Below are 27,796 nucleotides of genomic sequence, written 5' to 3'. Positions count from 1 at the left end.
CAGGGAAATTGCTGTAGAATGAGTTCTGTTCCACTTAAAGACAAAATTTCAACGCCTATAGAAACTATAGACTGTTTTCTATCCAATAATAATAATAATATGCATATTGTACGATCAAGAATTTTGTAGGAAGCCGTTTCAAAAATTACACGATTTCCATAAATAGTGACAACAGCACCCCCTAGCCTTAACAGGTTATTAAATAGGATGCCTATTTAAAAACACTTTTTCAACATTTCAAGATAGCAGTTACGCCAGTTTGATGTAAATAAAGACAGCTGCAACTTTATTTTCACATATTTTTGGTAAAAAAAATATTTTTGAAAATGAGTAGAATAAAGATGCAGCTATCTTTATTTACATCAACCTAAACTAACTGCTATCTTGAAATGTTGAAAAAGTGTTTTTAAATAATCCAGGCTGATCCCTCACCTTGAACACCTCTGGAGTTGAGGTTAACAGCCGAGGGAATTTTTATGATGAAAATGAAAAAAAAAAAAAAAATGAATAATATTATTAAAATGAAGATGCAGCTGTCTTTGAAATGATCAAACTGAACACACTGCTATCATGAAATGTGGAAAAAGTGTTTTTAAATAGATCAGGCTGATACCCTACCTGAGCGAAAAACTGACACTTTAAAAGGAGTCTAATTTTGTCAAAAATGCAAAAATGATAAAAATTTCAAATCACAGGTACATTAATAGACCAAACACAAACATCTGTCATCTCGAAATGTCCTAAAAAGGTTCTAAATGGGCCCCCTGGGTCTACACCTGGAGAGCAGATGGGCACATCTGCACCAGAGCTGAAATTTCAACTGGAGAGCAGATACTTCAACTCGACAGATGTCAGAGTGAGGCTCTTCTCCCTGACCTGGTGGTTATAATGACCTGGTGGTAATAATGACCTGGTGGTAATAATGACCTCGTGGTAATAATGACCTGGTGGTTATAATGACCTGGTGGTTATAATGACCTGGTGGTAATAATGACCTGGTGGTTCTAATGACCTGGTGGTTATAATGACCTGGTGGTTATAATGACCTGGTGGTTCTAATGACCTGGTGGTAATAATGACCTGGTGGTAATAATGACCTGGTGGTTCTAATGACCTGGTGGTTCTAATGACCTGGTGGTAATAATGACCTGGTGGTTCTAATGACCTGGTGGTTCTAATGACCTGGTGGTTCTAATGCCCTGGTGGTTCTAATGACCTGGTGGTAATAATGACCTGGTGGTAATAATGACCTGGTGGTTCTAATGACCTGGTGGTAATAATGACCTGGTGGTAATAATGACCTGGTGGTTATATAATGACCTGGTGGTAATAATGACCTGGTGGTTATAATGACCTGGTGGTAATAATGACCTGGTGGTAATAATGACCTGGTGGTAATAATGACCTGGTGGTAATAATGACCTGGTGGTTCTAATGACCTGGTGGTAATAATGACCTGGTGGTTATAATGACCTGGTGGTTGGCATAACACAAGCAGAACCCGAGAACAGGATGGCCTCCACCACACAGCCTGATGACACTGCACCAGCCTCCCAGTCTGCTCCAGCCCAGGTCAGAATACCAGCCTCCCAGTCTGCTCCAGCCCAGGTCAGAATACCAGCCTCCCAGTCTGCTCCAGCACAGGTCAGAATACCAGCCTCCCAGTCTGCTCCAACACAGTGTGCTCCAGTCCAGGTCAGAATACTAGTCTCCCAGTCTGCTCCATTACAGGTCAGAATACCAGTCTCCCAGTCTGCTCCAGCACAGGTCAGAATACCAGCCTCCCAGTCTGCTCCAGCACAGTGTGCTCCAGCCCAGGTCAGAATACCAGTCTCCCAGTCTGCTCCATTACAGGTCAGAATACCAGTCTCCCAGTCTGCTCCAGCACAGGTCAGAATACCAGCCTCCCAGTCTGCTCCAGCACAGGTCAGAATACCAGCCTCCCAGTCTGCTCCAACACAGTGTGCTCCAGCCCAGGTCAGAATACCAGTCTACCAGTCTGCTCCAGCCCAGGTCAGAATACAAGTCTCCCAGTCTGCTCCAGCCCAGAACTAACTGCTATGTTTAAATGTTGAAAAAGTGTTTTTAAATAATTATCCTATCATTTGAAAATTAGTTGAAAGGCTGAGGGAGCCATCTCCTGAGAGGAGGTTGGAGATGATTCCCTCAGCCTTTCAACTAATTTGGAAATGCCTATTTTAACTCCTATAACGAGTAAAAATATGACCGGAGAAATATAACTGGCTACACTAATGCTTGGAAAAACAGTAGGTCGGTATCCTCCGCGCGCATGACGCACCAAGAAAAGAGTTCCTACCTACAGGGTTTTTTCATTTATAGTGGCTGTGATTGGGCAATCGATACCATTCAAAGCGTCATCACGTAAAGGCATCCAGGGGAAGACGTAAGCAGTGTCCGTATACTCATAGGAATAACAGTGGCCTTAAAACTGACTCCAGAACAGGGGCCAAAATGTGTGAAATCTGACTCCATGTCAGGGAAATTGCTGTAGAATGAGTTCTGTTCCACTTAAAGACAAAATTTCAACGCCTATAGAAACTATAGACTGTTTTCTATCCAATAATAATAATATGCATATTGTACGATCAAGAATTTTGTAGGAAGCCGTTTCAAAAATTACACGATTTCCATAAATAGTGACAACAGCACCCCCTAGCCTTAACAGGTTATTAAATAGGATGCCTATTTAAAAACACTTTTTCAACATTTCAAGATAGCAGTTACGCCAGTTTGATGTAAATAAAGACAGCTGCAACTTTATTTTCACATATTTTTGGTAAAAAAAATATTTTTGAAAATGAGTAGAATAAAGATGCAGCTATCTTTATTTACATCAACCTAAACTAACTGCTATCTTGAAATGTTGAAAAAGTGTTTTTAAATAATCCAGGCTGATCCCTCACCTTGAACACCTCTGGAGTTGAGGTTAACAGCCGAGGGAATTTTTATGATGAAAATGAAAAAAAAAAAAAAAATGAATAATATTATTAAAATGAAGATGCAGCTGTCTTTGAAATGATCAAACTGAACACACTGCTATCATGAAATGTGGAAAAAGTGTTTTTAAATAGATCAGGCTGATACCCTACCTGAGCGAAAAACTGACACTTTAAAAGGAGTCTAATTTTGTCAAAAATGCAAAAATGATAAAAATTTCAAATCACAGGTACATTAATAGACCAAACACAAACATCTGTCATCTCGAAATGTCCTAAAAAGGTTCTAAATGGGCCCCCTGGGTCTACACCTGGAGAGCAGATGGGCACATCTGCACCAGAGCTGAAATTTCAACTGGAGAGCAGATACTTCAACTCGACAGATGTCAGAGTGAGGCTCTTCTCCCTGACCTGGTGGTTATAATGACCTGGTGGTAATAATGACCTGGTGGTAATAATGACCTCGTGGTAATAATGACCTGGTGGTTATAATGACCTGGTGGTTATAATGACCTGGTGGTAATAATGACCTGGTGGTTCTAATGACCTGGTGGTTATAATGACCTGGTGGTTATAATGACCTGGTGGTTCTAATGACCTGGTGGTAATAATGACCTGGTGGTAATAATGACCTGGTGGTTCTAATGACCTGGTGGTTCTAATGACCTGGTGGTAATAATGACCTGGTGGTTCTAATGACCTGGTGGTTCTAATGACCTGGTGGTTCTAATGCCCTGGTGGTTCTAATGACCTGGTGGTAATAATGACCTGGTGGTAATAATGACCTGGTGGTTCTAATGACCTGGTGGTAATAATGACCTGGTGGTAATAATGACCTGGTGGTTATATAATGACCTGGTGGTAATAATGACCTGGTGGTTATAATGACCTGGTGGTAATAATGACCTGGTGGTAATAATGACCTGGTGGTAATAATGACCTGGTGGTAATAATGACCTGGTGGTTCTAATGACCTGGTGGTAATAATGACCTGGTGGTTATAATGACCTGGTGGTTGGCATAACACAAGCAGAACCCGAGAACAGGATGGCCTCCACCACACAGCCTGATGACACTGCACCAGCCTCCCAGTCTGCTCCAGCCCAGGTCAGAATACCAGCCTCCCAGTCTGCTCCAGCCCAGGTCAGAATACCAGCCTCCCAGTCTGCTCCAGCACAGGTCAGAATACCAGCCTCCCAGTCTGCTCCAACACAGTGTGCTCCAGTCCAGGTCAGAATACTAGTCTCCCAGTCTGCTCCATTACAGGTCAGAATACCAGTCTCCCAGTCTGCTCCAGCACAGGTCAGAATACCAGCCTCCCAGTCTGCTCCAGCACAGTGTGCTCCAGCCCAGGTCAGAATACCAGTCTCCCAGTCTGCTCCATTACAGGTCAGAATACCAGTCTCCCAGTCTGCTCCAGCACAGGTCAGAATACCAGCCTCCCAGTCTGCTCCAGCACAGGTCAGAATACCAGCCTCCCAGTCTGCTCCAACACAGTGTGCTCCAGCCCAGGTCAGAATACCAGTCTACCAGTCTGCTCCAGCCCAGGTCAGAATACAAGTCTCCCAGTCTGCTCCAGCCCAGAACTAACTGCTATGTTTAAATGTTGAAAAAGTGTTTTTAAATAATTATCCTATCATTTGAAAATTAGTTGAAAGGCTGAGGGAGCCATCTCCTGAGAGGAGGTTGGAGATGATTCCCTCAGCCTTTCAACTAATTTGGAAATGCCTATTTTAACTCCTATAACGAGTAAAAATATGACCGGAGAAATATAACTGGCTACACTAATGCTTGGAAAAACAGTAGGTCGGTATCCTCCGCGCGCATGACGCACCAAGAAAAGAGTTCCTACCTACAGGGTTTTTTCATTTATAGTGGCTGTGATTGGGCAATCGATACCATTCAAAGCGTCATCACGTAAAGGCATCCAGGGGAAGACGTAAGCAGTGTCCGTATACTCATAGGAATAACAGTGGCCTTAAAACTGACTCCAGAACAGGGGCCAAAATGTGTGAAATCTGACTCCATGTCAGGGAAATTGCTGTAGAATGAGTTCTGTTCCACTTAAAGACAAAATTTCAACGCCTATAGAAACTATAGACTGTTTTCTATCCAATAATAATAATATGCATATTGTACGATCAAGAATTTTGTAGGAAGCCGTTTCAAAAATTACACGATTTCCATAAATAGTGACAACAGCACCCCCTAGCCTTAACAGGTTATTAAATAGGATGCCTATTTAAAAACACTTTTTCAACATTTCAAGATAGCAGTTACGCCAGTTTGATGTAAATAAAGACAGCTGCAACTTTATTTTCACATATTTTTGGTAAAAAAAATATTTTTGAAAATGAGTAGAATAAAGATGCAGCTATCTTTATTTACATCAACCTAAACTAACTGCTATCTTGAAATGTTGAAAAAGTGTTTTTAAATAATCCAGGCTGATCCCTCACCTTGAACACCTCTGGAGTTGAGGTTAACAGCCGAGGGAATTTTTATGATGAAAATGAAAAAAAAAAAAAAAATGAATAATATTATTAAAATGAAGATGCAGCTGTCTTTGAAATGATCAAACTGAACACACTGCTATCATGAAATGTGGAAAAAGTGTTTTTAAATAGATCAGGCTGATACCCTACCTGAGCGAAAAACTGACACTTTAAAAGGAGTCTAATTTTGTCAAAAATGCAAAAATGATAAAAATTTCAAATCACAGGTACATTAATAGACCAAACACAAACATCTGTCATCTCGAAATGTCCTAAAAAGGTTCTAAATGGGCCCCCTGGGTCTACACCTGGAGAGCAGATGGGCACATCTGCACCAGAGCTGAAATTTCAACTGGAGAGCAGATACTTCAACTCGACAGATGTCAGAGTGAGGCTCTTCTCCCTGACCTGGTGGTTATAATGACCTGGTGGTAATAATGACCTGGTGGTAATAATGACCTCGTGGTAATAATGACCTGGTGGTTATAATGACCTGGTGGTTATAATGACCTGGTGGTAATAATGACCTGGTGGTTCTAATGACCTGGTGGTTATAATGACCTGGTGGTTATAATGACCTGGTGGTTCTAATGACCTGGTGGTAATAATGACCTGGTGGTAATAATGACCTGGTGGTTCTAATGACCTGGTGGTTCTAATGACCTGGTGGTAATAATGACCTGGTGGTTCTAATGACCTGGTGGTTCTAATGACCTGGTGGTTCTAATGCCCTGGTGGTTCTAATGACCTGGTGGTAATAATGACCTGGTGGTAATAATGACCTGGTGGTTCTAATGACCTGGTGGTAATAATGACCTGGTGGTAATAATGACCTGGTGGTTATATAATGACCTGGTGGTAATAATGACCTGGTGGTTATAATGACCTGGTGGTAATAATGACCTGGTGGTAATAATGACCTGGTGGTAATAATGACCTGGTGGTAATAATGACCTGGTGGTTCTAATGACCTGGTGGTAATAATGACCTGGTGGTTATAATGACCTGGTGGTTGGCATAACACAAGCAGAACCCGAGAACAGGATGGCCTCCACCACACAGCCTGATGACACTGCACCAGCCTCCCAGTCTGCTCCAGCCCAGGTCAGAATACCAGCCTCCCAGTCTGCTCCAGCCCAGGTCAGAATACCAGCCTCCCAGTCTGCTCCAGCACAGGTCAGAATACCAGCCTCCCAGTCTGCTCCAACACAGTGTGCTCCAGTCCAGGTCAGAATACTAGTCTCCCAGTCTGCTCCATTACAGGTCAGAATACCAGTCTCCCAGTCTGCTCCAGCACAGGTCAGAATACCAGCCTCCCAGTCTGCTCCAGCACAGTGTGCTCCAGCCCAGGTCAGAATACCAGTCTCCCAGTCTGCTCCATTACAGGTCAGAATACCAGTCTCCCAGTCTGCTCCAGCACAGGTCAGAATACCAGCCTCCCAGTCTGCTCCAGCACAGGTCAGAATACCAGCCTCCCAGTCTGCTCCAACACAGTGTGCTCCAGCCCAGGTCAGAATACCAGTCTACCAGTCTGCTCCAGCCCAGGTCAGAATACAAGTCTCCCAGTCTGCTCCAGCCCAGAACTAACTGCTATGTTTAAATGTTGAAAAAGTGTTTTTAAATAATTATCCTATCATTTGAAAATTAGTTGAAAGGCTGAGGGAGCCATCTCCTGAGAGGAGGTTGGAGATGATTCCCTCAGCCTTTCAACTAATTTGGAAATGCCTATTTTAACTCCTATAACGAGTAAAAATATGACCGGAGAAATATAACTGGCTACACTAATGCTTGGAAAAACAGTAGGTCGGTATCCTCCGCGCGCATGACGCACCAAGAAAAGAGTTCCTACCTACAGGGTTTTTTCATTTATAGTGGCTGTGATTGGGCAATCGATACCATTCAAAGCGTCATCACGTAAAGGCATCCAGGGGAAGACGTAAGCAGTGTCCGTATACTCATAGGAATAACAGTGGCCTTAAAACTGACTCCAGAACAGGGGCCAAAATGTGTGAAATCTGACTCCATGTCAGGGAAATTGCTGTAGAATGAGTTCTGTTCCACTTAAAGACAAAATTTCAACGCCTATAGAAACTATAGACTGTTTTCTATCCAATAATAATAATATGCATATTGTACGATCAAGAATTTTGTAGGAAGCCGTTTCAAAAATTACACGATTTCCATAAATAGTGACAACAGCACCCCCTAGCCTTAACAGGTTATTAAATAGGATGCCTATTTAAAAACACTTTTTCAACATTTCAAGATAGCAGTTACGCCAGTTTGATGTAAATAAAGACAGCTGCAACTTTATTTTCACATATTTTTGGTAAAAAAAATATTTTTGAAAATGAGTAGAATAAAGATGCAGCTATCTTTATTTACATCAACCTAAACTAACTGCTATCTTGAAATGTTGAAAAAGTGTTTTTAAATAATCCAGGCTGATCCCTCACCTTGAACACCTCTGGAGTTGAGGTTAACAGCCGAGGGAATTTTTATGATGAAAATGAAAAAAAAAAAAAAAATGAATAATATTATTAAAATGAAGATGCAGCTGTCTTTGAAATGATCAAACTGAACACACTGCTATCATGAAATGTGGAAAAAGTGTTTTTAAATAGATCAGGCTGATACCCTACCTGAGCGAAAAACTGACACTTTAAAAGGAGTCTAATTTTGTCAAAAATGCAAAAATGATAAAAATTTCAAATCACAGGTACATTAATAGACCAAACACAAACATCTGTCATCTCGAAATGTCCTAAAAAGGTTCTAAATGGGCCCCCTGGGTCTACACCTGGAGAGCAGATGGGCACATCTGCACCAGAGCTGAAATTTCAACTGGAGAGCAGATACTTCAACTCGACAGATGTCAGAGTGAGGCTCTTCTCCCTGACCTGGTGGTTATAATGACCTGGTGGTAATAATGACCTGGTGGTAATAATGACCTCGTGGTAATAATGACCTGGTGGTTATAATGACCTGGTGGTTATAATGACCTGGTGGTAATAATGACCTGGTGGTTCTAATGACCTGGTGGTTATAATGACCTGGTGGTTATAATGACCTGGTGGTTCTAATGACCTGGTGGTAATAATGACCTGGTGGTAATAATGACCTGGTGGTTCTAATGACCTGGTGGTTCTAATGACCTGGTGGTAATAATGACCTGGTGGTTCTAATGACCTGGTGGTTCTAATGACCTGGTGGTTCTAATGCCCTGGTGGTAATAATGACCTGGTGGTAATAATGACCTGGTGGTAATAATGACCTGGTGGTTCTAATGACCTGGTGGTAATAATGACCTGGTGGTAATAATGACCTGGTGGTTATATAATGACCTGGTGGTAATAATGACCTGGTGGTTATAATGACCTGGTGGTAATAATGACCTGGTGGTAATAATGACCTGGTGGTAATAATGACCTGGTGGTAATAATGACCTGGTGGTTCTAATGACCTGGTGGTAATAATGACCTGGTGGTTATAATGACCTGGTGGTTGGCATAACACAAGCAGAACCCGAGAACAGGATGGCCTCCACCACACAGCCTGATGACACTGCACCAGCCTCCCAGTCTGCTCCAGCCCAGGTCAGAATACCAGCCTCCCAGTCTGCTCCAGCCCAGGTCAGAATACCAGCCTCCCAGTCTGCTCCAGCACAGGTCAGAATACCAGCCTCCCAGTCTGCTCCAACACAGTGTGCTCCAGTCCAGGTCAGAATACTAGTCTCCCAGTCTGCTCCATTACAGGTCAGAATACCAGTCTCCCAGTCTGCTCCAGCACAGGTCAGAATACCAGCCTCCCAGTCTGCTCCAGCACAGTGTGCTCCAGCCCAGGTCAGAATACCAGTCTCCCAGTCTGCTCCATTACAGGTCAGAATACCAGTCTCCCAGTCTGCTCCAGCACAGGTCAGAATACCAGCCTCCCAGTCTGCTCCAGCACAGGTCAGAATACCAGCCTCCCAGTCTGCTCCAACACAGTGTGCTCCAGCCCAGGTCAGAATACCAGTCTACCAGTCTGCTCCAGCCCAGGTCAGAATACAAGTCTCCCAGTCTGCTCCAGCCCAGAACTAACTGCTATGTTTAAATGTTGAAAAAGTGTTTTTAAATAATTATCCTATCATTTGAAAATTAGTTGAAAGGCTGAGGGAGCCATCTCCTGAGAGGAGGTTGGAGATGATTCCCTCAGCCTTTCAACTAATTTGGAAATGCCTATTTTAACTCCTATAACGAGTAAAAATATGACCGGAGAAATATAACTGGCTACACTAATGCTTGGAAAAACAGTAGGTCGGTATCCTCCGCGCGCATGACGCACCAAGAAAAGAGTTCCTACCTACAGGGTTTTTTCATTTATAGTGGCTGTGATTGGGCAATCGATACCATTCAAAGCGTCATCACGTAAAGGCATCCAGGGGAAGACGTAAGCAGTGTCCGTATACTCATAGGAATAACAGTGGCCTTAAAACTGACTCCAGAACAGGGGCCAAAATGTGTGAAATCTGACTCCATGTCAGGGAAATTGCTGTAGAATGAGTTCTGTTCCACTTAAAGACAAAATTTCAACGCCTATAGAAACTATAGACTGTTTTCTATCCAATAATAATAATATGCATATTGTACGATCAAGAATTTTGTAGGAAGCCGTTTCAAAAATTACACGATTTCCATGAATAGTGACAACAGCACCCCCTAGCCTTAACAGGTTATTAAATAGGATGCCTATTTAAAAACACTTTTTCAACATTTCAAGATAGCAGTTACGCCAGTTTGATGTAAATAAAGACAGCTGCAACTTTATTTTCACATATTTTTGGTAAAAAAAATATTTTTGAAAATGAGTAGAATAAAGATGCAGCTATCTTTATTTACATCAACCTAAACTAACTGCTATCTTGAAATGTTGAAAAAGTGTTTTTAAATAATCCAGGCTGATCCCTCACCTTGAACACCTCTGGAGTTGAGGTTAACAGCCGAGGGAATTTTTATGATGAAAATGAAAAAAAAAAAAATAATGAATAATATTATTAAAATGAAGATGCAGCTGTCTTTGAAATGATCAAACTGAACACACTGCTATCATGAAATGTGGAAAAAGTGTTTTTAAATAGATCAGGCTGATACCCTACCTGAGCGAAAAACTGACACTTTAAAAGGAGTCTAATTTTGTCAAAAATGCAAAAATGATAAAAATTTCAAATCACAGGTACATTAATAGACCAAACACAAACATCTGTCATCTCGAAATGTCCTAAAAAGGTTCTAAATGGGCCCCCTGGGTCTACACCTGGAGAGCAGATGGGCACATCTGCACCAGAGCTGAAATTTCAACTGGAGAGCAGATACTTCAACTCGACAGATGTCAGAGTGAGGCTCTTCTCCCTGACCTGGTGGTTATAATGACCTGGTGGTAATAATGACCTGGTGGTAATAATGACCTCGTGGTAATAATGACCTGGTGGTTATAATGACCTGGTGGTTATAATGACCTGGTGGTAATAATGACCTGGTGGTTCTAATGACCTGGTGGTTATAATGACCTGGTGGTTATAATGACCTGGTGGTTCTAATGACCTGGTGGTAATAATGACCTGGTGGTAATAATGACCTGGTGGTTCTAATGACCTGGTGGTTCTAATGACCTGGTGGTAATAATGACCTGGTGGTTCTAATGACCTGGTGGTTCTAATGACCTGGTGGTTCTAATGACCTGGTGGTTATAATTACCTGGTGGTAATAATGACCTGGTGGTTATAATGACCTGGTGGTAATAATGACCTGGTGGTTATAATGACCTGGTGGTAATAATGACCTGGTGTTTATAATGACCTGGTGGTAATAATGACCTGGTGGTTATAATGATCTGGTGGTTGGCATAACGCAAGCAGATCCCGAGAACAGGATGGCCTCCACCACACAGCCTGATGACACTGCACCAGCCTACCAGTCTGCTCCAGCCCAGGTCAGAATACCAGTCTCCCAGTCTGCTCCAGCACAGGTCAGAATACCAGTCTCCCAGTCTGCTCCAGCACAGTGTGCTCCAGCCCAAGTCAGAAAACCAGCCTCCCAGTCTGCTCCAGCCCAGGTCAGAATACCAGTCTCCCAGTCTGCTCCAGCACAGTGTGCTCCAGCCCAGGTCAGAAAACCAGCCTCCCAGTCTGCTCCAGCCCAGGTCAGAATACCAGTCTCCCAGTCTGCTCCAGCACAGGTCAGAATACCAGCCTCCCAGTCTGCTCCAGCACAGGTCAGAATACCAGCCTCCCAGTCTGCTCCAACACAGTGTGCTCCAGTCCAGGTCAGAATACTAGTCTCCCAGTCTGCTCCAGCCCAGGTCAGAATACCAGTCTCCCAGTCTGCTCCAGCACAGGTCATAATACCAGCCGCCCAGTCTGCTCCAGCACAGTGTGCTCCAGCCCAGGTCAGAATACCAGTCTCCCAGTCTGCTCCATTACAGGTCAGAATACCAGTCTCCCAGTCTGCTCCAGCACAGGTCAGAATACCAGCCTCCCAGTCTGCTCCAGCACAGGTCAGAATACCAGCCTCCCAGTCTGCTCCAACACAGTGTGCTCCAGCCCAGGTCAGAATACCAGTCTACCAGTCTGCTCCAGCCCAGGTAAGAATACAAGTCTCCCAGTCTGCTCCAGCCCAGAACTAACTGCTATGTTTAAATGTTGAAAAAGTGTTTTTAAATAATTATCCTATCATTTGAAAATTAGTTGAAAGGCTGAGGGAGCCATCTCCTGAGAGGAGGTTGGAGATGATTCCCTCAGCCTTTCAACTAATTTGGAAATGCCTATTTTAACTCCTATAACGAGTAAAAATATGACCGGAGAAATATAACTGGCTACACTAATGCTTGGAAAAACAGTAGGTCGGTATCCTCCGCGCGCATGACGCACCAAGAAAAGAGTTCCTACCTACAGGGTTTTTTCATTTATAGTGGCTGTGATTGGGCAATCGATACCATTCAAAGCGTCATCACGTAAAGGCATACAGGGGAAGACGTAAGCAGTGTCCGTATACTCATAGGAATAACAGTGGCCTTAAAACTGACTCCAGAACAGGGGCCAAAATGTGTGAAATCTGACTCCATGTCAGGGAAATTGCTGTAGAATGAGTTCTGTTCCACTTAAAGACAAAAGTTCAACGCCTATAGAAACTATAGACTGTTTTCTATCCAATAATAATAATAATATGCATATTGTACGATCAAGAATTTTGTAGGAAGCCGTTTCAAAAATTACACGATTTCCATAAATAGTGACAACAGCACCCCCTAGCCTTAACAGGTTATTAAATAGGATGCCTATTTAAAAACACTTTTTCAACATTTCAAGATAGCAGTTACGCCAGTTTGATGTAAATAAAGACAGCTGCAACTTTATTTTCACATATTTTTGGTAAAAAAAATATTTTTGAAAATGAGTAGAATAAAGATGCAGCTATCTTTATTTACATCAACCTAAACTAACTGCTATCTTGAAATGTTGAAAAAGTGTTTTTAAATAATCCAGGCTGATCCCTCACCTTGAACACCTCTGGAGTTGAGGTTAACAGCCGAGGGAATTTTTATGATGAAAATGAAAAAAAAAAAAAAAATGAATAATATTATTAAAATGAAGATGCAGCTGTCTTTGAAATGATCAAACTGAACACACTGCTATCATGAAATGTGGAAAAAGTGTTTTTAAATAGATCAGGCTGATACCCTACCTGAGCGAAAAACTGACACTTTAAAAGGAGTCTAATTTTGTCAAAAATGCAAAAATGATAAAAATTTCAAATCACAGGTACATTAATAGACCAAACACAAACATCTGTCATCTCGAAATGTCCTAAAAAGGTTCTAAATGGGCCCCCTGGGTCTACACCTGGAGAGCAGATGGGCACATCTGCACCAGAGCTGAAATTTCAACTGGAGAGCAGATACTTCAACTCGACAGATGTCAGAGTGAGGCTCTTCTCCCTGACCTGGTGGTTATAATGACCTGGTGGTAATAATGACCTGGTGGTAATAATGACCTCGTGGTAATAATGACCTGGTGGTAATAATGACCTGGTGGTTATAATGACCTGGTGGTTATAATGACCTGGTGGTAATAATGACCTGGTGGTTCTAATGACCTGGTGGTTCTAATGACCTGGTGGTTCTAATGACCTGGATGTTATAATGACCTGGTGGTTATAATGACCTGGTGGTTATAATGATCTGGTGGTTGGCATAACACAAGCAGAACCCGAGAACAGGATGGCCTCCACCACACAGCCTGATGACACTGCACCAGCCTACCAGTCTGCTCCAGCCCAGGTCAGAATACCAGTCTCCCAGTCTGCTCCAGCACAGGTCAGAATACCAGCCTACCAGTCTGCTACAGCCCAGGTCAGAATACCAGTCTCCCAGTCTGCTCCAGCACAGGTCAGAATACCAGTCTCCCAGTCTGCTCCAGCACAGTGTGCTCCAGCCCAGGTCAGAATACCAGCCTCCCAGTCTGCTCCAGCACAGGTCAGAATACCAGCCACTCAGTCTGCTCCATCACAGTGTGCTCCAGCCCAGGTCAGAAAACCAGCCTCCCAGTCTGCTCCAGCCCAGGTCAGAATACCAGTCTCCCAGTCTGCTCCAGCACAGGTCAGAATACCAGCCTCCCAGTCTGCTCCAGCACAGGTCAGAATACCAGCCTCCCAGTCTGCTCCAACACAGTGTGCTCCAGTCCAGGTCAGAATACTAGTCTCCCAGTCTGCTCCAGCCCAAGTCAGAATACCAGTCTCCACACCGTAGCAGCATAGCCTTTATGTCATTATTATAGATGACGTCCCACACCGTAGCAGCATAGCCTTTATGTCATTATTATAGATGACATCCCACACCGTAGCACGTAGCAGCATAGCCTTAATGTCATTTACCAAACCACTGGCCGTGTTTGAGAGCATCAAATCCATGCTGCATTGTGGGTGAATTGTGACTGGATGACTGATTTATAAATAATAATGAGTAGTTATTTATGATGTAAGGTGATTTGTAGATCAGTCAGTCGCCTGCAGTGTCGAACCAGCCCAATACCAAACCAATCAGGTGGTTGTTCGATGAAATGAATCTCCAGACGTCATTGATGACGTGCTGCTGATAAAGTGATACAGGCATCAACAAAAAAAAGTTTACTGCTTTCAATGCAATGATTCAATTCAATTCAATGATACCTCCGGTATCAAACATAACATCCCCCATCGAAAAGTTGACAAAACAAAAAGGAGCAAGTAGGTTGATTTCCTCTGTCATTTTGAGCCCACGGCAAGAAGGCACCAGAGCCCACCGTGCTAACGGGTTCCCACGAGATAACACAACCACACAGTTAATGAAAAGCATGAGGTGACGCTTGAGCTAGATATCAACCTATCGAGCTAGTGTGACCTTCCTGGTCTCTCAAGTCAGTGAGTCAACACAGGAAGGAGCAATGGATGGATAGTTCATTTATTTCCGAAGCTGCAATGATGGGACACACACAGTATGGATTAATGATCAGTAGTGACGGGATATAAATAGCACTCCCACAGCAATTCTATTAATCTGACCTATAATATACTAATAAAAAAACTATTGAAATGTCTATCAAAGTCATTGTGATCATATAGTGGATTTAACAATTCCTACTAATTCCTAATTTACTATAATACATGAATCAATTGTTTCCATGTGTCTCATATTCACTACATCAGAATAAACTGTCATCCATTTTACTATCAAAATATATCAAATTAACCTGAAGATTTACTCAATGTCCCCTTCTGATGGCGAAGAAGTATAATACACCTAAACTAACAAAACCGGGCTGATAAACTGGCTGGTGTTCATGAATTTATAAAACATGTACTTTATACATTTGTCATAAATGACCTGCATTGATGAGACACACAGTGTGGATGAATGATCAGTAGTCGACAGGGTAAAAACAGCACTCCTAAAGAAGATGCATTTTCCAGTTAGATACCAACTTGAAAGAGGGAACTTTAGCATAAAACCCACATGGAAAACTGAGATTTGGCAAGTAACATATAAAGAGAGGCTTATTTGACGCCAAACCAACAACAGTAGTTACTAAAACATAAATTGCTAATGTATTGTAATGACCTGACAAGATCATAAATGAACAATTGTCCAGACAGAGGCTTGAGTTTGCGAATCGACGGTTTATTAAACCAACTTTACACAGGCTACTGTTTGGGCCGTAGCACACGCCAAATAAATGGAATATAACCCACAAGCCAATCGTGACCTTCTCTTGTGAAGCCCAGACGTAAGAGAGAGAACAATAGCTAAACCTGGTCTTAACTTCCAATGCTCCATCCCCCTGCCCAACCCCCCTCCACGCCACTCCGCCAACCGCCAGGATGCCCGGCATCAGAACATTCCAGGCATTCCCGTGATTGGCAGATAGCAGGTTGATTGACATGTCGGACCCCGCGAACACTGGGTACTGGTCAGTACAACACAACCACCTACCTCCTAACACATAACACAGAGCTGTCTGTGCGGGTCGCTACAGTATGATTTAAAAGGGGGATTTTATGATGTAATGTCAACTTTATATATTTCTATTCCGGGACTATTCCATTTTGAACTCACCCACAGCAATTCTCCATAAATCTGCTGTGGATTACCCAGAATCCCGAAATAAATTAATACATATGTGATAATTCAAAAACATAACTGGTTGTGTTTATAGGGAACCAGATCGTGAACACAACTAAGTTACTAAGTCTTTAACCACACTGTATTGTTACACTGGTGAGTAAAAACTCATGCTTCCTACACGAACTTTTGGTCTGAACATTATAATATATATTGTTACGTCACACTAGCGTCATTGTCTTAAAGTCGCACATCTCCATCGCAGTCAGAGGTTCAGACTGAGCGTTACCCACTCCAGTCAGCAGATGGCGGTGTGCGATTTTAAGGCAATGCTGTTAGCGTGACGTATAATCTAGTGGACGGAACGCAATGCTATTAGTGTGACGTATAATCTAGTGGACGGAGCAGCAGCAACAGTTATTCAGCCACCTCGGTAGCTTGCTAGACAAGATAGACGAACCAATAAAGCTCTTTAGACGCTATAGTGTATATTAGCCACTGTGTTTTAAACCCTCGTCTGTCGTCTAGTTAGTAAGTTATATTATTTCATTTCATGTTTACGGTGTTGTTATTATTCAGCTGGCGGGCTGGTTAAGTTAGCATTAGCCTAGTTACCTAGCTAGCTAACATCTCCGACCATGAGTTCACTAAATTACTCTCTTCCTGCTGAAGAAGAGACGGTCTGCTGGACGGAGAAAGAAGCTCTCATCAAAGAGGAGGAGGAAGAAGAGGATGTTACAATACAAAAACAAGTAGAGGGTGAGGTTGTTACAGGGAAAGAAGAAGAGAAAGTCGTTTCAGTGAAAGAAGAGGAAGACGCGTTCAGAGTTAGAGGAGGAGGAGGAGGTTACAGTAAAAGATGAGGAGGATTCAGTTTTTGAAGTGAAAGCGGAGGAGGGGGAGAATACGGTCTCATCGGAAGAAGAGGAGGAGGAAACTGGATATCTGGGCCCGATTTCCCAAACGCAATTTAAGGCATCCAGTGGTTCTAAAGATGAACTTAGCCATAAGATGGTTTTGAGAAACCGGGCCGTGATTACCACTGGTAAGTACTGTCTTAAATACAGAGGTACAAACTCTGCAGTTGTTGAACTGATGTTTGGTGTTAAAAGGGAAATCTGCAATTGCTACATCCATATTTTGACTTTTAAATGATTTATTTATAGCCATTGATTCTTGGAGAATATAACACATGCCTCATGAGCTTAGTTAAATTGTTGTACCCCATCAGAACCCAAAATAATCTTGTTTTACTCCAATGTTTAGAAACAATGTAAATCAACAGCCTCAACATGGTTAAAACTATCATGTTGATATCATGGATGGTCAGTACTTGCATCCATAGGTCTGTCTATGAATTTGAGAGTAGTTAAATGTCTCCAGGCCCATCATCATCTTATTACCAAAACAGTGGTGGAATGACTGTTTTGTTATTGTTTCAACTGCAGATTGGTTGATTGATGTGTGTATTTTTTAAAGGGACAACCTAGTTTTTAAACAGCAACAAAATGGCTGCCAAGAGACTTGGTTTGGTAAACAGCTGAGGGATGGGGGCTGGAGAAATATAACCACTCTCAAATTCATAGAGAAAGCTATTGTATCAACCGTAACCTAACACCTAGCGATCTCGTCAAGAAGTTCAGACATCTTGGCGTAACAGTTATAAGGTGTTGGCTTGACGGTCACTGGACCCAGGTTTGAGTCCAGCTCAGGGCAACCCCCTGAATTCACTACACTATGAATACAAGGACTGGCCATCCATGATATCATAATGATAGTTTAACCAGGTTTCTAGGATATATATTATATTCTAGAATTCATCCATGATGTCATAATGATAGTTTAACCAGGTTTCTAGGCTATATAGTATATTCTAGAATTCATCCATGACGTCATAATGATAGTTTTACCAGGTTTCTAGGATATATATTATATTCTAGAATTCATCCATGAGGTCATAATGATAGTGGAACCAGGTTTCTAGGCTATATAGTATATTCTAGAATTCATCCATGACGTCATAATAATAGTTTAACCAGGTTTCTAGGCTATATAGTATATTCTAGAATTGCCAGTGTAGATTTCCTGTGGAGGCAAATTATTAGAGCTGTTGATAAGTCATTGTATAATATTCAGCCAATTTTTTTTCATGCCTTTACATTAAAGGCAAGACATACCTAGATGCAATTACATTCATGAATTGGTTTTAAACCTTTGTTTTAAACCCTTCTCAAAGTTGGTGCCTTGACGGATTTGTAAAAAATGGTTTATCATGAAACCATGACCATATTTATTTAAATGTAACCCTTATTTCAGTTAAGTCAGTTAAGTCAGTTAAGAACAAATTCTTATTTACAATGACTGCCTACACCGGACGATGCTGGGCCAATTGTGCGCCGCCCTATGGGACTCCCAATCACAGCCGGTTGTGATACAGTCTGGATTTGATCCAGGGTGTCTGTAGTGGCGCCTCAAGCACTGAGATGCAGTGTCCGCTGCGCCACCTGGGATCCCCAAAATCATGTTCTAGTGCTGTCCCCAACTAAAATACATCTTGGTCAACCAAGAGTCATCTGTTCTTTCTACCAATCGCCCCATGTGTTTTTATAAAATCTGTATGTACTGAACTTGTATGATGCTTTAAGCATTCTGTTTGATTAAATAATTAAGACACACAAATGACTCGGAGTCATAACTAGAGGGAGCCGGTCGTCAACGTAACCCGACCAGAGGGAGCCGGTCGTCAACGTAACCCGACCAGAGGGAGCCGGTCGTCAACGTAACCCGACCAGAGGGAGCCGGTCGTCAACGTAACCCGACCAGAGGGAGCCGGTCGTCAACGTAACCCGACCAGAGGGAGCCGGTCGTCAACGTAACCCGACCAGAGGGAGCCGGTCGTCAACGTAACCCGACCAGAGGGAGCCGGTCGTCAACGTAACCCGTCCAGAGGGAGCCGGTCGTCAACGTAACCCGTCCAGAGGGAGCCGGTCGTCAACGTAACCCGACCAGAGGGAGCCGGTCGTCAACGTAACCCGACCAGAGGGAGCCGGTCGTCAACGTAACCCGACCAGAGGGAGCCGGTCGTCAACGTAACCCGACCAGAGGGAGCCGGTCGTCAACGTAACCCGACCAGAGGGAGACGGTCGTCAACGTAACCCGACCAGAGGGATTCGCCCCTCCGCTGCTGGACTTCGTAAATTCTGCCGTTCGGCTACTTAAGTTTTCAGTAGTAGACTAATAGTCTACAGATAGATAGACTATTTCAAACAAAAGGCAATGAATAAATTGACAAAACTGACGGATCTTGTAGGATCAGGTCTGGGTGGTCTGCAGGGGGCTGTTTCATTTAGTATCCGTTTGGGTCGGCATCGGGAATGATTGTATTTCCCCATAGTATGTTGTACCGAAGTTGAATGACTGAAAGGGAGTGTAACTTTGATTATAATTGCACTTCCCTGAAGGAGGGAAATTAGGTACAACACCTGTTTGTCCCCGCCCTTTCCTGTGTCGGTGAAGAGCGGTATTAAAGAGCAGAATAAATCCAAGCCTCTCATCACCTGTGGGTGGTGGGGCTTCCAGCAAGGCGTGGATTTGATTGTATGTTGTACCTAGTTTCCCTCCTTCAGGGAACAGTAGTTATAGTCATAACGTTACGCTTGTCATATGATGAACTTCAACTTAAATACGGGATATTGCTGTCGGACAATTTTTTTGTATTCTGAAATGCACTCCACCCACTTATCATTTAGTGGCTCCTTATGTTACGCTGGGAAAACCGTTTTCATGTTCTAGTCCCACTCAACATGCCTCAGAGAACTCTTTTGTCCCACCTCCCACACATGCGGTGACCTCACCTAGCATAACTGGTGCCTCCAGAGATGCAACCTCTCTTATCGTCACTCAATGCCTAGGTTTACCTCCACTGTTCTCACACCCTACCATACCCCTGTCTGTACATTATGCCTTGAATCTATCCTACCACGCCTAGAAATCCTTTTTTATTCTGTTCCCAACGTACTAGACGACCAGTTCTGATAGATGGGGGGGCGGCAATCAATTCACATATGGTGTCCAGGGCACAGCTGGGAGCTGAGGGTGGTCTATAACAGTCTATAACAGGTAATTGTAGTTGTCCACATATTCTAAGTCAGAGCCGTCCAGAGTAGTGATGTTGGACAGGCGGGCAGGTGCAGGCAACGATCGGTTGAAGAGCTTGTTCTTATTCTCCATGGACTTTACAGTGTCCCAGAACTTTTTTGAGTTTGTGTTGCAGGAAGCAAATTTCTGCTTGAAAAAAGCTAGCCTTGGCTTTTCTAACTGCCTGTGTATATTGGTTTCTAGCTTCCCTGAAAAGTTGCATATCACGGGGGCTGTTCGATGCTAATGCAGAACGCCATAAGATGTTTTTCTGTTGGTTAAGGGCAGTCAGGTCAGGAGAGAACCAAGGGCTATATCTGTTCCTGGTTCTAAATTTCTTGAATGGGGCATGCTTATTCAAGATGGTGAGGAAGGCATTTTAAAAAAATATCCAGGCATCCTCTACTGACGGGATGAGATCAATATCCTTCCAGGATACCTCGGCCAGGTCGATTAGAAAGGCCTGCTCGCTGAAGTGTTTCAGGGAGCGTTTGACAGTGATGAGTGGAGGTCGTTTGACCGCTGCCCCATTACGGATGCAGGCAATGAGGCAGTGATCGCTGAGATCTTGGTTGAAAACAGCAGAGGTGTATTTAGAGGGCAAGTTGGTTAGGATGATATCTATGAGGGTACCCGTGTTTACGGAATTGGGGTGGTACCTGGTAGGTTCATTGATAATTTGTGTGAGATTGAGGGCATCAAGCTTAGATTGTAGGATGGCTGGGGTGTTAAGCATGTTCCAATTTAGGTCGCCTAGCAGCACGAGCTCTGAAGATAGATGGGGGGCAATCAGTTCACATATGATATCCAGAGCACAGCTGGGGGCAGAGGGTGGTCTATAGCAGGCGGCAACGGTGAGAGACTTGTTTTTAGAGAGGTGGATTTTTAAAAGTAGAAGTTCAAATTGTTTGGGAACAGACCTGGATAGTAAAACAGAACTCTGCAGGCAATCTTTGCAGTAGATTGCAACACCGCCCCCTTTGGCCGTTCTATCTTGTCTGAAAATCTTGTAGTTAGGGATGAAAATGTCCGAATTTTTGGTGGTCTTCCTAAGCCAGGATTCAGACACGGCTAAAACATCCGGGTTGGCAGAGTGTGCTAAAGCAGTGAACAAAACAAACTTAGGGAGGAGGCTTCTAATGTTAACATGCATGAAACCAAGGCTATTACGGTTACAGAAGTCATCAAAAGAGAGCGCCTGGGGAATAGGAGTGGAGCTAGGTACTGCAGGGCCTGGGTTCACCTCTACATCACCAGAGGAACAGAGGAGGAGTAGGATAAGGGTACGGTTAAAAGCTATGAGAATTGGTCATCTAGAACAGAGAGTAAAAGGAAGTTTCTGGGGGCGATAAAATAGCTTCAAGGAATAATGTACAGACAAAGGTATGGTAGGATGTGAATACAGTGGAGGTAAACCTAGGTATTGAGTGATGATGAGAGAGATATTGTCTCTAGAAACATCATTGAAACCAGGTGATGTCATCGCATATGTGGGTGGTGGAACTGAAAGGTTGGATATGGTATAGTGAGCAGGGCTAGAGGCTCTACAGTGAAATAAGCCAATAAACACTAACCAGAACAGCAATGGACAAGGCATATTTACATTAAGGAGAGGCATGCCTAATCGAGTGATCATAAGGGTCCAGTGAGTAGAGGTTGGTTGGGGTCACGGCGATCCAGACAGCTGGCCGGGTAGCTGGCTATCGGTAGCAAGATAGCATAGGATGGAGGTCTATTTTTAGTCACCTCGTGCGTTTCCGTCGGTAGATTAGTGGGGTTCCGTGTGGTAGAGGGGATCAATCCGATTGGCAAAATAGATATAGTCACCCAAGAAAAATTGTCCGATATACTTATTCAGATAGCAGCCGATAAGACAGCTAACAATTAGCGGGCCCCAGATGAGCGTTCAGGTAACGTTGCGATGGAGGTGCCAGTTGGATAACTCCCTCGGGCAGATAACGTCGGTAGTCAGTCGTGAAGGCCTGGTGGGGCTCCGCATTTGTAGTAAAAAAAAAGGGGTCCGGATAGGTGATTGTAGCCCGGGAATGGCTGATGGAACTCTTCAGCTGGCTAGCTCCGGAATAATTTAAGTTTGCTCCGGGATCGACGTAAGCCAATAGTCACAGGGTTTGCAGCTAGCTAGCTGCGAAATCAAGGTGTAAATGTCCAGAGCTTGCGGTTGAAATCCGGGGATATTGAGAAAATCGGTCCGGTATGTTCTGGTCTGAGTCGCGTTGTACAAAAGTGCCGATAGATTATCGAGCTAAAGGAATAGCTGATGACCACAAAACGTGGGTAGCTGAAATACTAACGTTAGCCAGTAAACCGGCTAACTTCTGGGTAGCTTCAGGTTAGCTTCTGGCTAGTTTCTGGTTAGCTTCTGGCTAGTTTCTGGCTAGCTTCTGGTTAGCTTCTGGCTAGCTTCTATTGTGGATTTTCAGATTTGAGGTAAATAATACTTTTTTTTGTGTAATTGGTGAGGCGGGTTGCAGGAAAGCTTTTTGTAGTTGAGTTCTAATAAAATATATAAAAGATATGCGAAGAAAGGTGTAAATATATATATATATATATATATATATATATATACAGGACACGACAATACTAGGACAAAATGACTTCTGAACTGCTATGCCATCTTGGGAAGAATCTTTTTTGACATTGACTAAGATACAGTAGAATAGGATATAATATAGTATATACATATGAGATGAGTAATACATAGACTAAGATACAGTAGAATAGGATAGAATATAGTATATACATATGAGATGCCATCTTGTAAGAAAGAGTATTAATATTAAGCAGGACATTCAAACGAGCCTTACAATTATAATCCAAAGTAGTGTGAAATGTACTCATAATCAACCTGGAAATGGAGGTTACTCCCCTGAGTTTTCCCCCATTCACATTGAGAATACATTGTGAAAAACTAAAATCTTTGCTCACCATTTTTGCTCCAGGCAGATATACTACGTCCATAATTAGTGGTTTCCTCATTAGTAGGGAGGAGTTTCTACAATCAAATTGCATTTGCATCGCCCTCGTGCCGCAATTTTAGCAACACGGAAAGGGGCCTATATTGGAGACCAAAAGTCGTCTGGCTCACTGCTTAGAGTTTCAACAACATGAATAACTTATTTCTAGTCTACAATCTTAGGTGTTACTACTAATGTGAAAACAAGACAATATATGACTATTCTTGCTCCTTTTAAGACAAATGTCAAATCATTACATTCATTACAGACGTCAATTATTGTACAACATCATGGCTACGCTGTTGGCATCACCTTTTACAGTGGATTTCCCCTGTTGTGGGCCTTTAACCTTCTGTCTGACTTTGTTGTTCACATAGGAGAGAGACGGGACTACCGTGGGTCCTCTGGGGAGCCTCAACAACCTCATGATGCTGACGAGGCAGAGAAGAGTCTCTCCACATCAGAACACTTCAAGAAACACCAGCAGAGATCCACAGGGAAGAAATCTCACTGCTGCTCTGATTGTGGGAAGAGATTCACCTCAGCAGGCATTACAATTCATCAGAAAATCCACACAGTAGAGAAACCTTATAGCTGTCAATGTGGGAAGAGTTTTACTCATTCAACCAGCCTGATAACACACCAGAGAACACACACAGGAGAGAAATCGTATAGCTGTACTCAATGTGGTAAGAGTTTTACTCAGCTAAGCAACCTTATATCACACCAGAGAACACACACAGGAGAGAAACCATATAGCTGTGGTCAATGTGGGAAGAGTTTTGGTCAATCTAGCACTCTGACTCTACACCAAAGAATACACACAGGAGAGAAATCTTATAGCTGTACTCAATGTGGTAAGAGTTTTACTCAGCTAAGCAACCTGATATCACACCAGAGAACACACACAGGAGAGAAACCATATAGCTGTAATGAATGTGTGAAGAGTTTTATTCATCTAAGCAGCTTGATGTCACACAAGAGAACACACACAGGAGAGAAATCTTATAGCTGTACTCAATGTGGGAAGAGTTTTGATACATCTAGCCATCTTATTGTACACCAGAGAATACACACAGGAGAGAAACCTTATAGCTGTGGTCAATGTGGGAAGAGTTTTACTACATCTGCCCAACTGACTCTACACCAGAGAACACACACAGGAGAGAAACCTTATAGCTGCTATCAATGTGGGAAGAGTTTTACTACATCTGCCCAACTGACTCTACACCAGAGAATACACACAGGAGAGAAACCTTATAGCTGTGGTCAATGTGGGAAGAGTTTTACTACATCTGCCCAACTGACTCTACACCAGAGAACACACACAGGAGAGAAACCTTATAGCTGCTATCAATGTGGGAAGAGTTTTACTACATCTGCCCAACTGACTCTACACCAGAGAACACACATAGGAGAGAAACCTTATAGCTGTGATCAATGTGGGAAGAGTTTTGCTGCATCTAGCACTCTGACTCTACACCATAGAATACACACAGGAGAGAAACCTTATAGCTGTGATCAATGTGGAAAGAGTTTTGGTCGATCTGGCCAGCTGACATCACACCAGAGAATACACACAGGAGAGAAATCTTATAGCTGTGCTCAATGTGGAAAGAGTTTTGGTCGATCTGGCCAGCTGACATCACACCAGAGAATACACACAGGAGATAAATCTTATACCTGTGGTCAATGTGGGAAGAGTTTTACTACATCTAGCATTCTGACTGTACACCAGAGAACACACACAGGAGATAAACCTTATACCTGTGGTCAATGTGGGAAGAGTTTTACTACATCTAGCTCTCTGACTGTACACCAGAGAATACACACGGGAGAGAAACCTCATAGCTGTGATCAATGTGGGAAGAGGTACACTGATAAAAGATCTCTGATTAAACCTCAGAAAATACATGGAGTTGTTTCATGATATCAATGAAATAATGTCACAATGTAGAATGTTTTAACATTGTAGTAGGAGTATTTTAATGATGTCACAATGTAGAATGTTTTAACATTGTAGTAGGAGTATTTTAATGATGTGACAATGTAGAATGTTTTAACATTGTAGTTGGAGTATTCTAATGATGTCACAATGTAGAACCCTAAACGTTTGTCCCCTGTTCTATTGATTTCAACATGATATGGATATTAGCCTCAGGGGGAAAATCCAGGCTATGAATTGAAAGAGTACTATTTTTGTGATTTAACAAAAAGTGACTAACACAAAAAGAGTTGTGTTACACTTCCCACGTTGGTGACCCACTTAAATCAAAATGCAACACTTCAAAATGTAGCGATCTATTTTCTACAAATTGTCCTCTAACCAGGGATGTACACATTATTCCCAGATTCCGTGTGGTTTTTGAGCTGTTAGTTTTAACAGGACGTGCAACCTCATCTCCCTTCTGTCACACAATTGATTTCAACATGATATCGATGAGTTATGACAAATAAGTGTTGCGTTCCTTTGTTTAGCGACCCCTACATTTACATGCATCACTCCAAAATGTAGCTGACTGTCTTCTGCAGGTTGTCCTCTAACTAGTGAGGTAAAATATATCTCCCATTTCCATGTGTTTTTTTAGTTGTGTTAGTTTCAACAGCACGTACAACCTGATTTCCCCCCTAATCAATATCAGTGATTTATTGCTACTTGTCAAAACAACAGCGTTTCTGGTGCTTATGCAGTTTATAAGGTGCTTGTTTAAGTAATATGATTATTGTGGCAGATGTTTGTGTATATAGTACATTTTATGTTTAGGTTTTCAATTTATCACAAACTGTTTCTGCATTTGGACTATTGATTTGGACACGTTTAAACTGTGACATTGGGGATATCCCACCTAGCAAAATGTCGTTGAAAATAAGACTATGACCGTCGTACAATATAAGTTTGGTTTTAGTTGAAAGTATAAAAGAAAACTATTTCATTTCAACGTACTTGCAGCTTATACACATGGACGCAGTATAATAAATCGGTCTATAATCAATTTTATTAACAATCCTAATAAATTGAATCATAAATATAAAATATATTTGTTGTCCTAAGGGGAAGGTGTTACAGTCTTTGGGCTTTCCATTTATGTTTCAAGGTTGGACTTTAGCACGTATAGCTCGTAGCACGTATAGCTCGTAGCACGTATAGCTCGTAGCACGTATAGCTCGTCAGGACGTATAGCTCGTCAGCACGTATAGCTCGTCAGCACGTATAGCTCGTCAACACGTACAGCTCGTCAGCACCTATAGCTCGTCAGCACCTATAGCTCGTTAGCACGTATAGCTCGTCAGCACGTATAGCTCGTTAGCTCGTCAGCACGTATAGCTCGTCAGCACCTATAGCTCGTTAGCACGTATAGCTCGTCAGCACGTATAGCTCATCAGGACGTATAGCTCGTCAGGACGTATAGCTCGTCAGCATGTATAGCTCGGTAGCACGTATAGCTCTTTGCCAGTAGACAGACACCATGTTTATATTGGTGATGGTGAAGCATTGTAGTTGATTATAATGTGAAATGGAAGTTGTTTTCTGTTGTTGGTGAGCAAACTCTTAAGGTGTTAGTTAGTCTTTGGTTTTTCCATTTATGTTTTGAGGTTGGACTTTAGCACGTATAACTCGTTAACATGTAGAACGCACTGATTGGTGTCACCTCGTTAGTCAGTATGTGTTACACCTGTGCTGGCTTGTCCATCTCGTTAGTGGGAAGGTGTTTCACCTGAGCTGGTCCAGGTTATATTTAAGAGTGTCTGGCCCAGTGCGCCAGTTGTCTTGATAGATGTGGAGAGTCAACACCTTTAGTTGCTCCACCTTTTTGGTTTGCTTCCTGTCTTTAAGTTTGGTGTGGGTTTTTCTTTTGTTTGCCTCTTCTTGGGCAGATTTAGTGGGTCTCATGGTGGGTGTCTTTTAGGTCCCAGTTGTTGTTACTAGTCAACGTTCAGTGGACACCCCCATAGTGTCTTTGAGAACCCCTCCTAAAAAACAAGCTCATATTTTGGGTTGGATATTGCATCCAATTAGAGTTTTAATCAATGGCATTTCATTAGAATGCTCATTGGTGTTTCAGTTGATAATCTTCTGTTTTTTTTATCCTGTTATTTTTGTGTACTAAATATTCCTGTTTATTTTCATTGTTTTCTCCTGTGAAGCCATTGTGTTGCATCCATGTCTGAAATGTGCTGTATAAATAAAGCTTGATTTGATTTCAACAAATGAACCCAATGACTGATCAATCAACAGACCCTCCATCTTAGTATGAAAAACAGTAGCAATCCCACTGTTCCAGCCTGCTGAAGGCGTGGTGGAGTAGTAAACACTACCCCCGGCTCTACCAGGGGCTTGAGGTGGTCTCCCACAGCTCTGCTGGTGGAGTGGTACACACCACCCGCGGCTCTACCAGGGGCGTGAGGTGGTCTCCCACAGCTCTGCTTATGTCACGTTCGAACTGTGGCCTTGTCGTTCCATTTCTTGACTGCCCATGCAACACAGAAAGAAACATATTTAGTCATATTACATAAAACACTCAAAGTAATGGATATGGAGCATCTGTGGACTCAGTTACACCTGGCACCTAAATGTGACTTCTGCCATCTGATCACTCCAAGC

General features: G+C 42.6%; 1 protein-coding gene across 3 annotated transcripts in view; it reads left to right on the top strand.

Annotated features, from left to right (window-relative positions):
• LOC129839883 (zinc finger protein 420-like) overlaps positions 1-27,403 on the top strand; it is a 148,959-nt gene extending 121,556 nt beyond the window's left edge. The window contains exons 1-3 of one of the 3 annotated variants that reach the window (XM_055907587.1): positions 16,484-16,872; positions 16,925-17,126; positions 23,571-27,403. In XM_055907587.1, coding sequence (XP_055763562.1) covers positions 16,720-16,872; positions 16,925-17,126; positions 23,571-25,123 — 1,908 coding nt within the window. In that variant the 5' untranslated portion in view covers positions 16,484-16,719 and the 3' untranslated portion in view covers positions 25,124-27,403. Of the gene's footprint in view, positions 1-16,483; positions 17,127-23,570 lie in introns of those variants that run through there. The other 2 variants (XM_055907589.1, XM_055907588.1) reach the window with 2 other exon arrangements.
• The last annotated feature ends 393 nt before the right edge of the window (positions 27,404-27,796 follow it).

The sequence above is a fragment of the Salvelinus fontinalis genome, chromosome 40, assembly GCF_029448725.1.
Source record: "Salvelinus fontinalis isolate EN_2023a chromosome 40, ASM2944872v1, whole genome shotgun sequence".
NCBI classification, from domain to species: domain Eukaryota; kingdom Metazoa; phylum Chordata; class Actinopteri; order Salmoniformes; family Salmonidae; genus Salvelinus; species Salvelinus fontinalis.
Note: the sequence above shows the minus strand (reverse complement) of the source record. Positions and strands in the feature narration are given on the sequence as shown.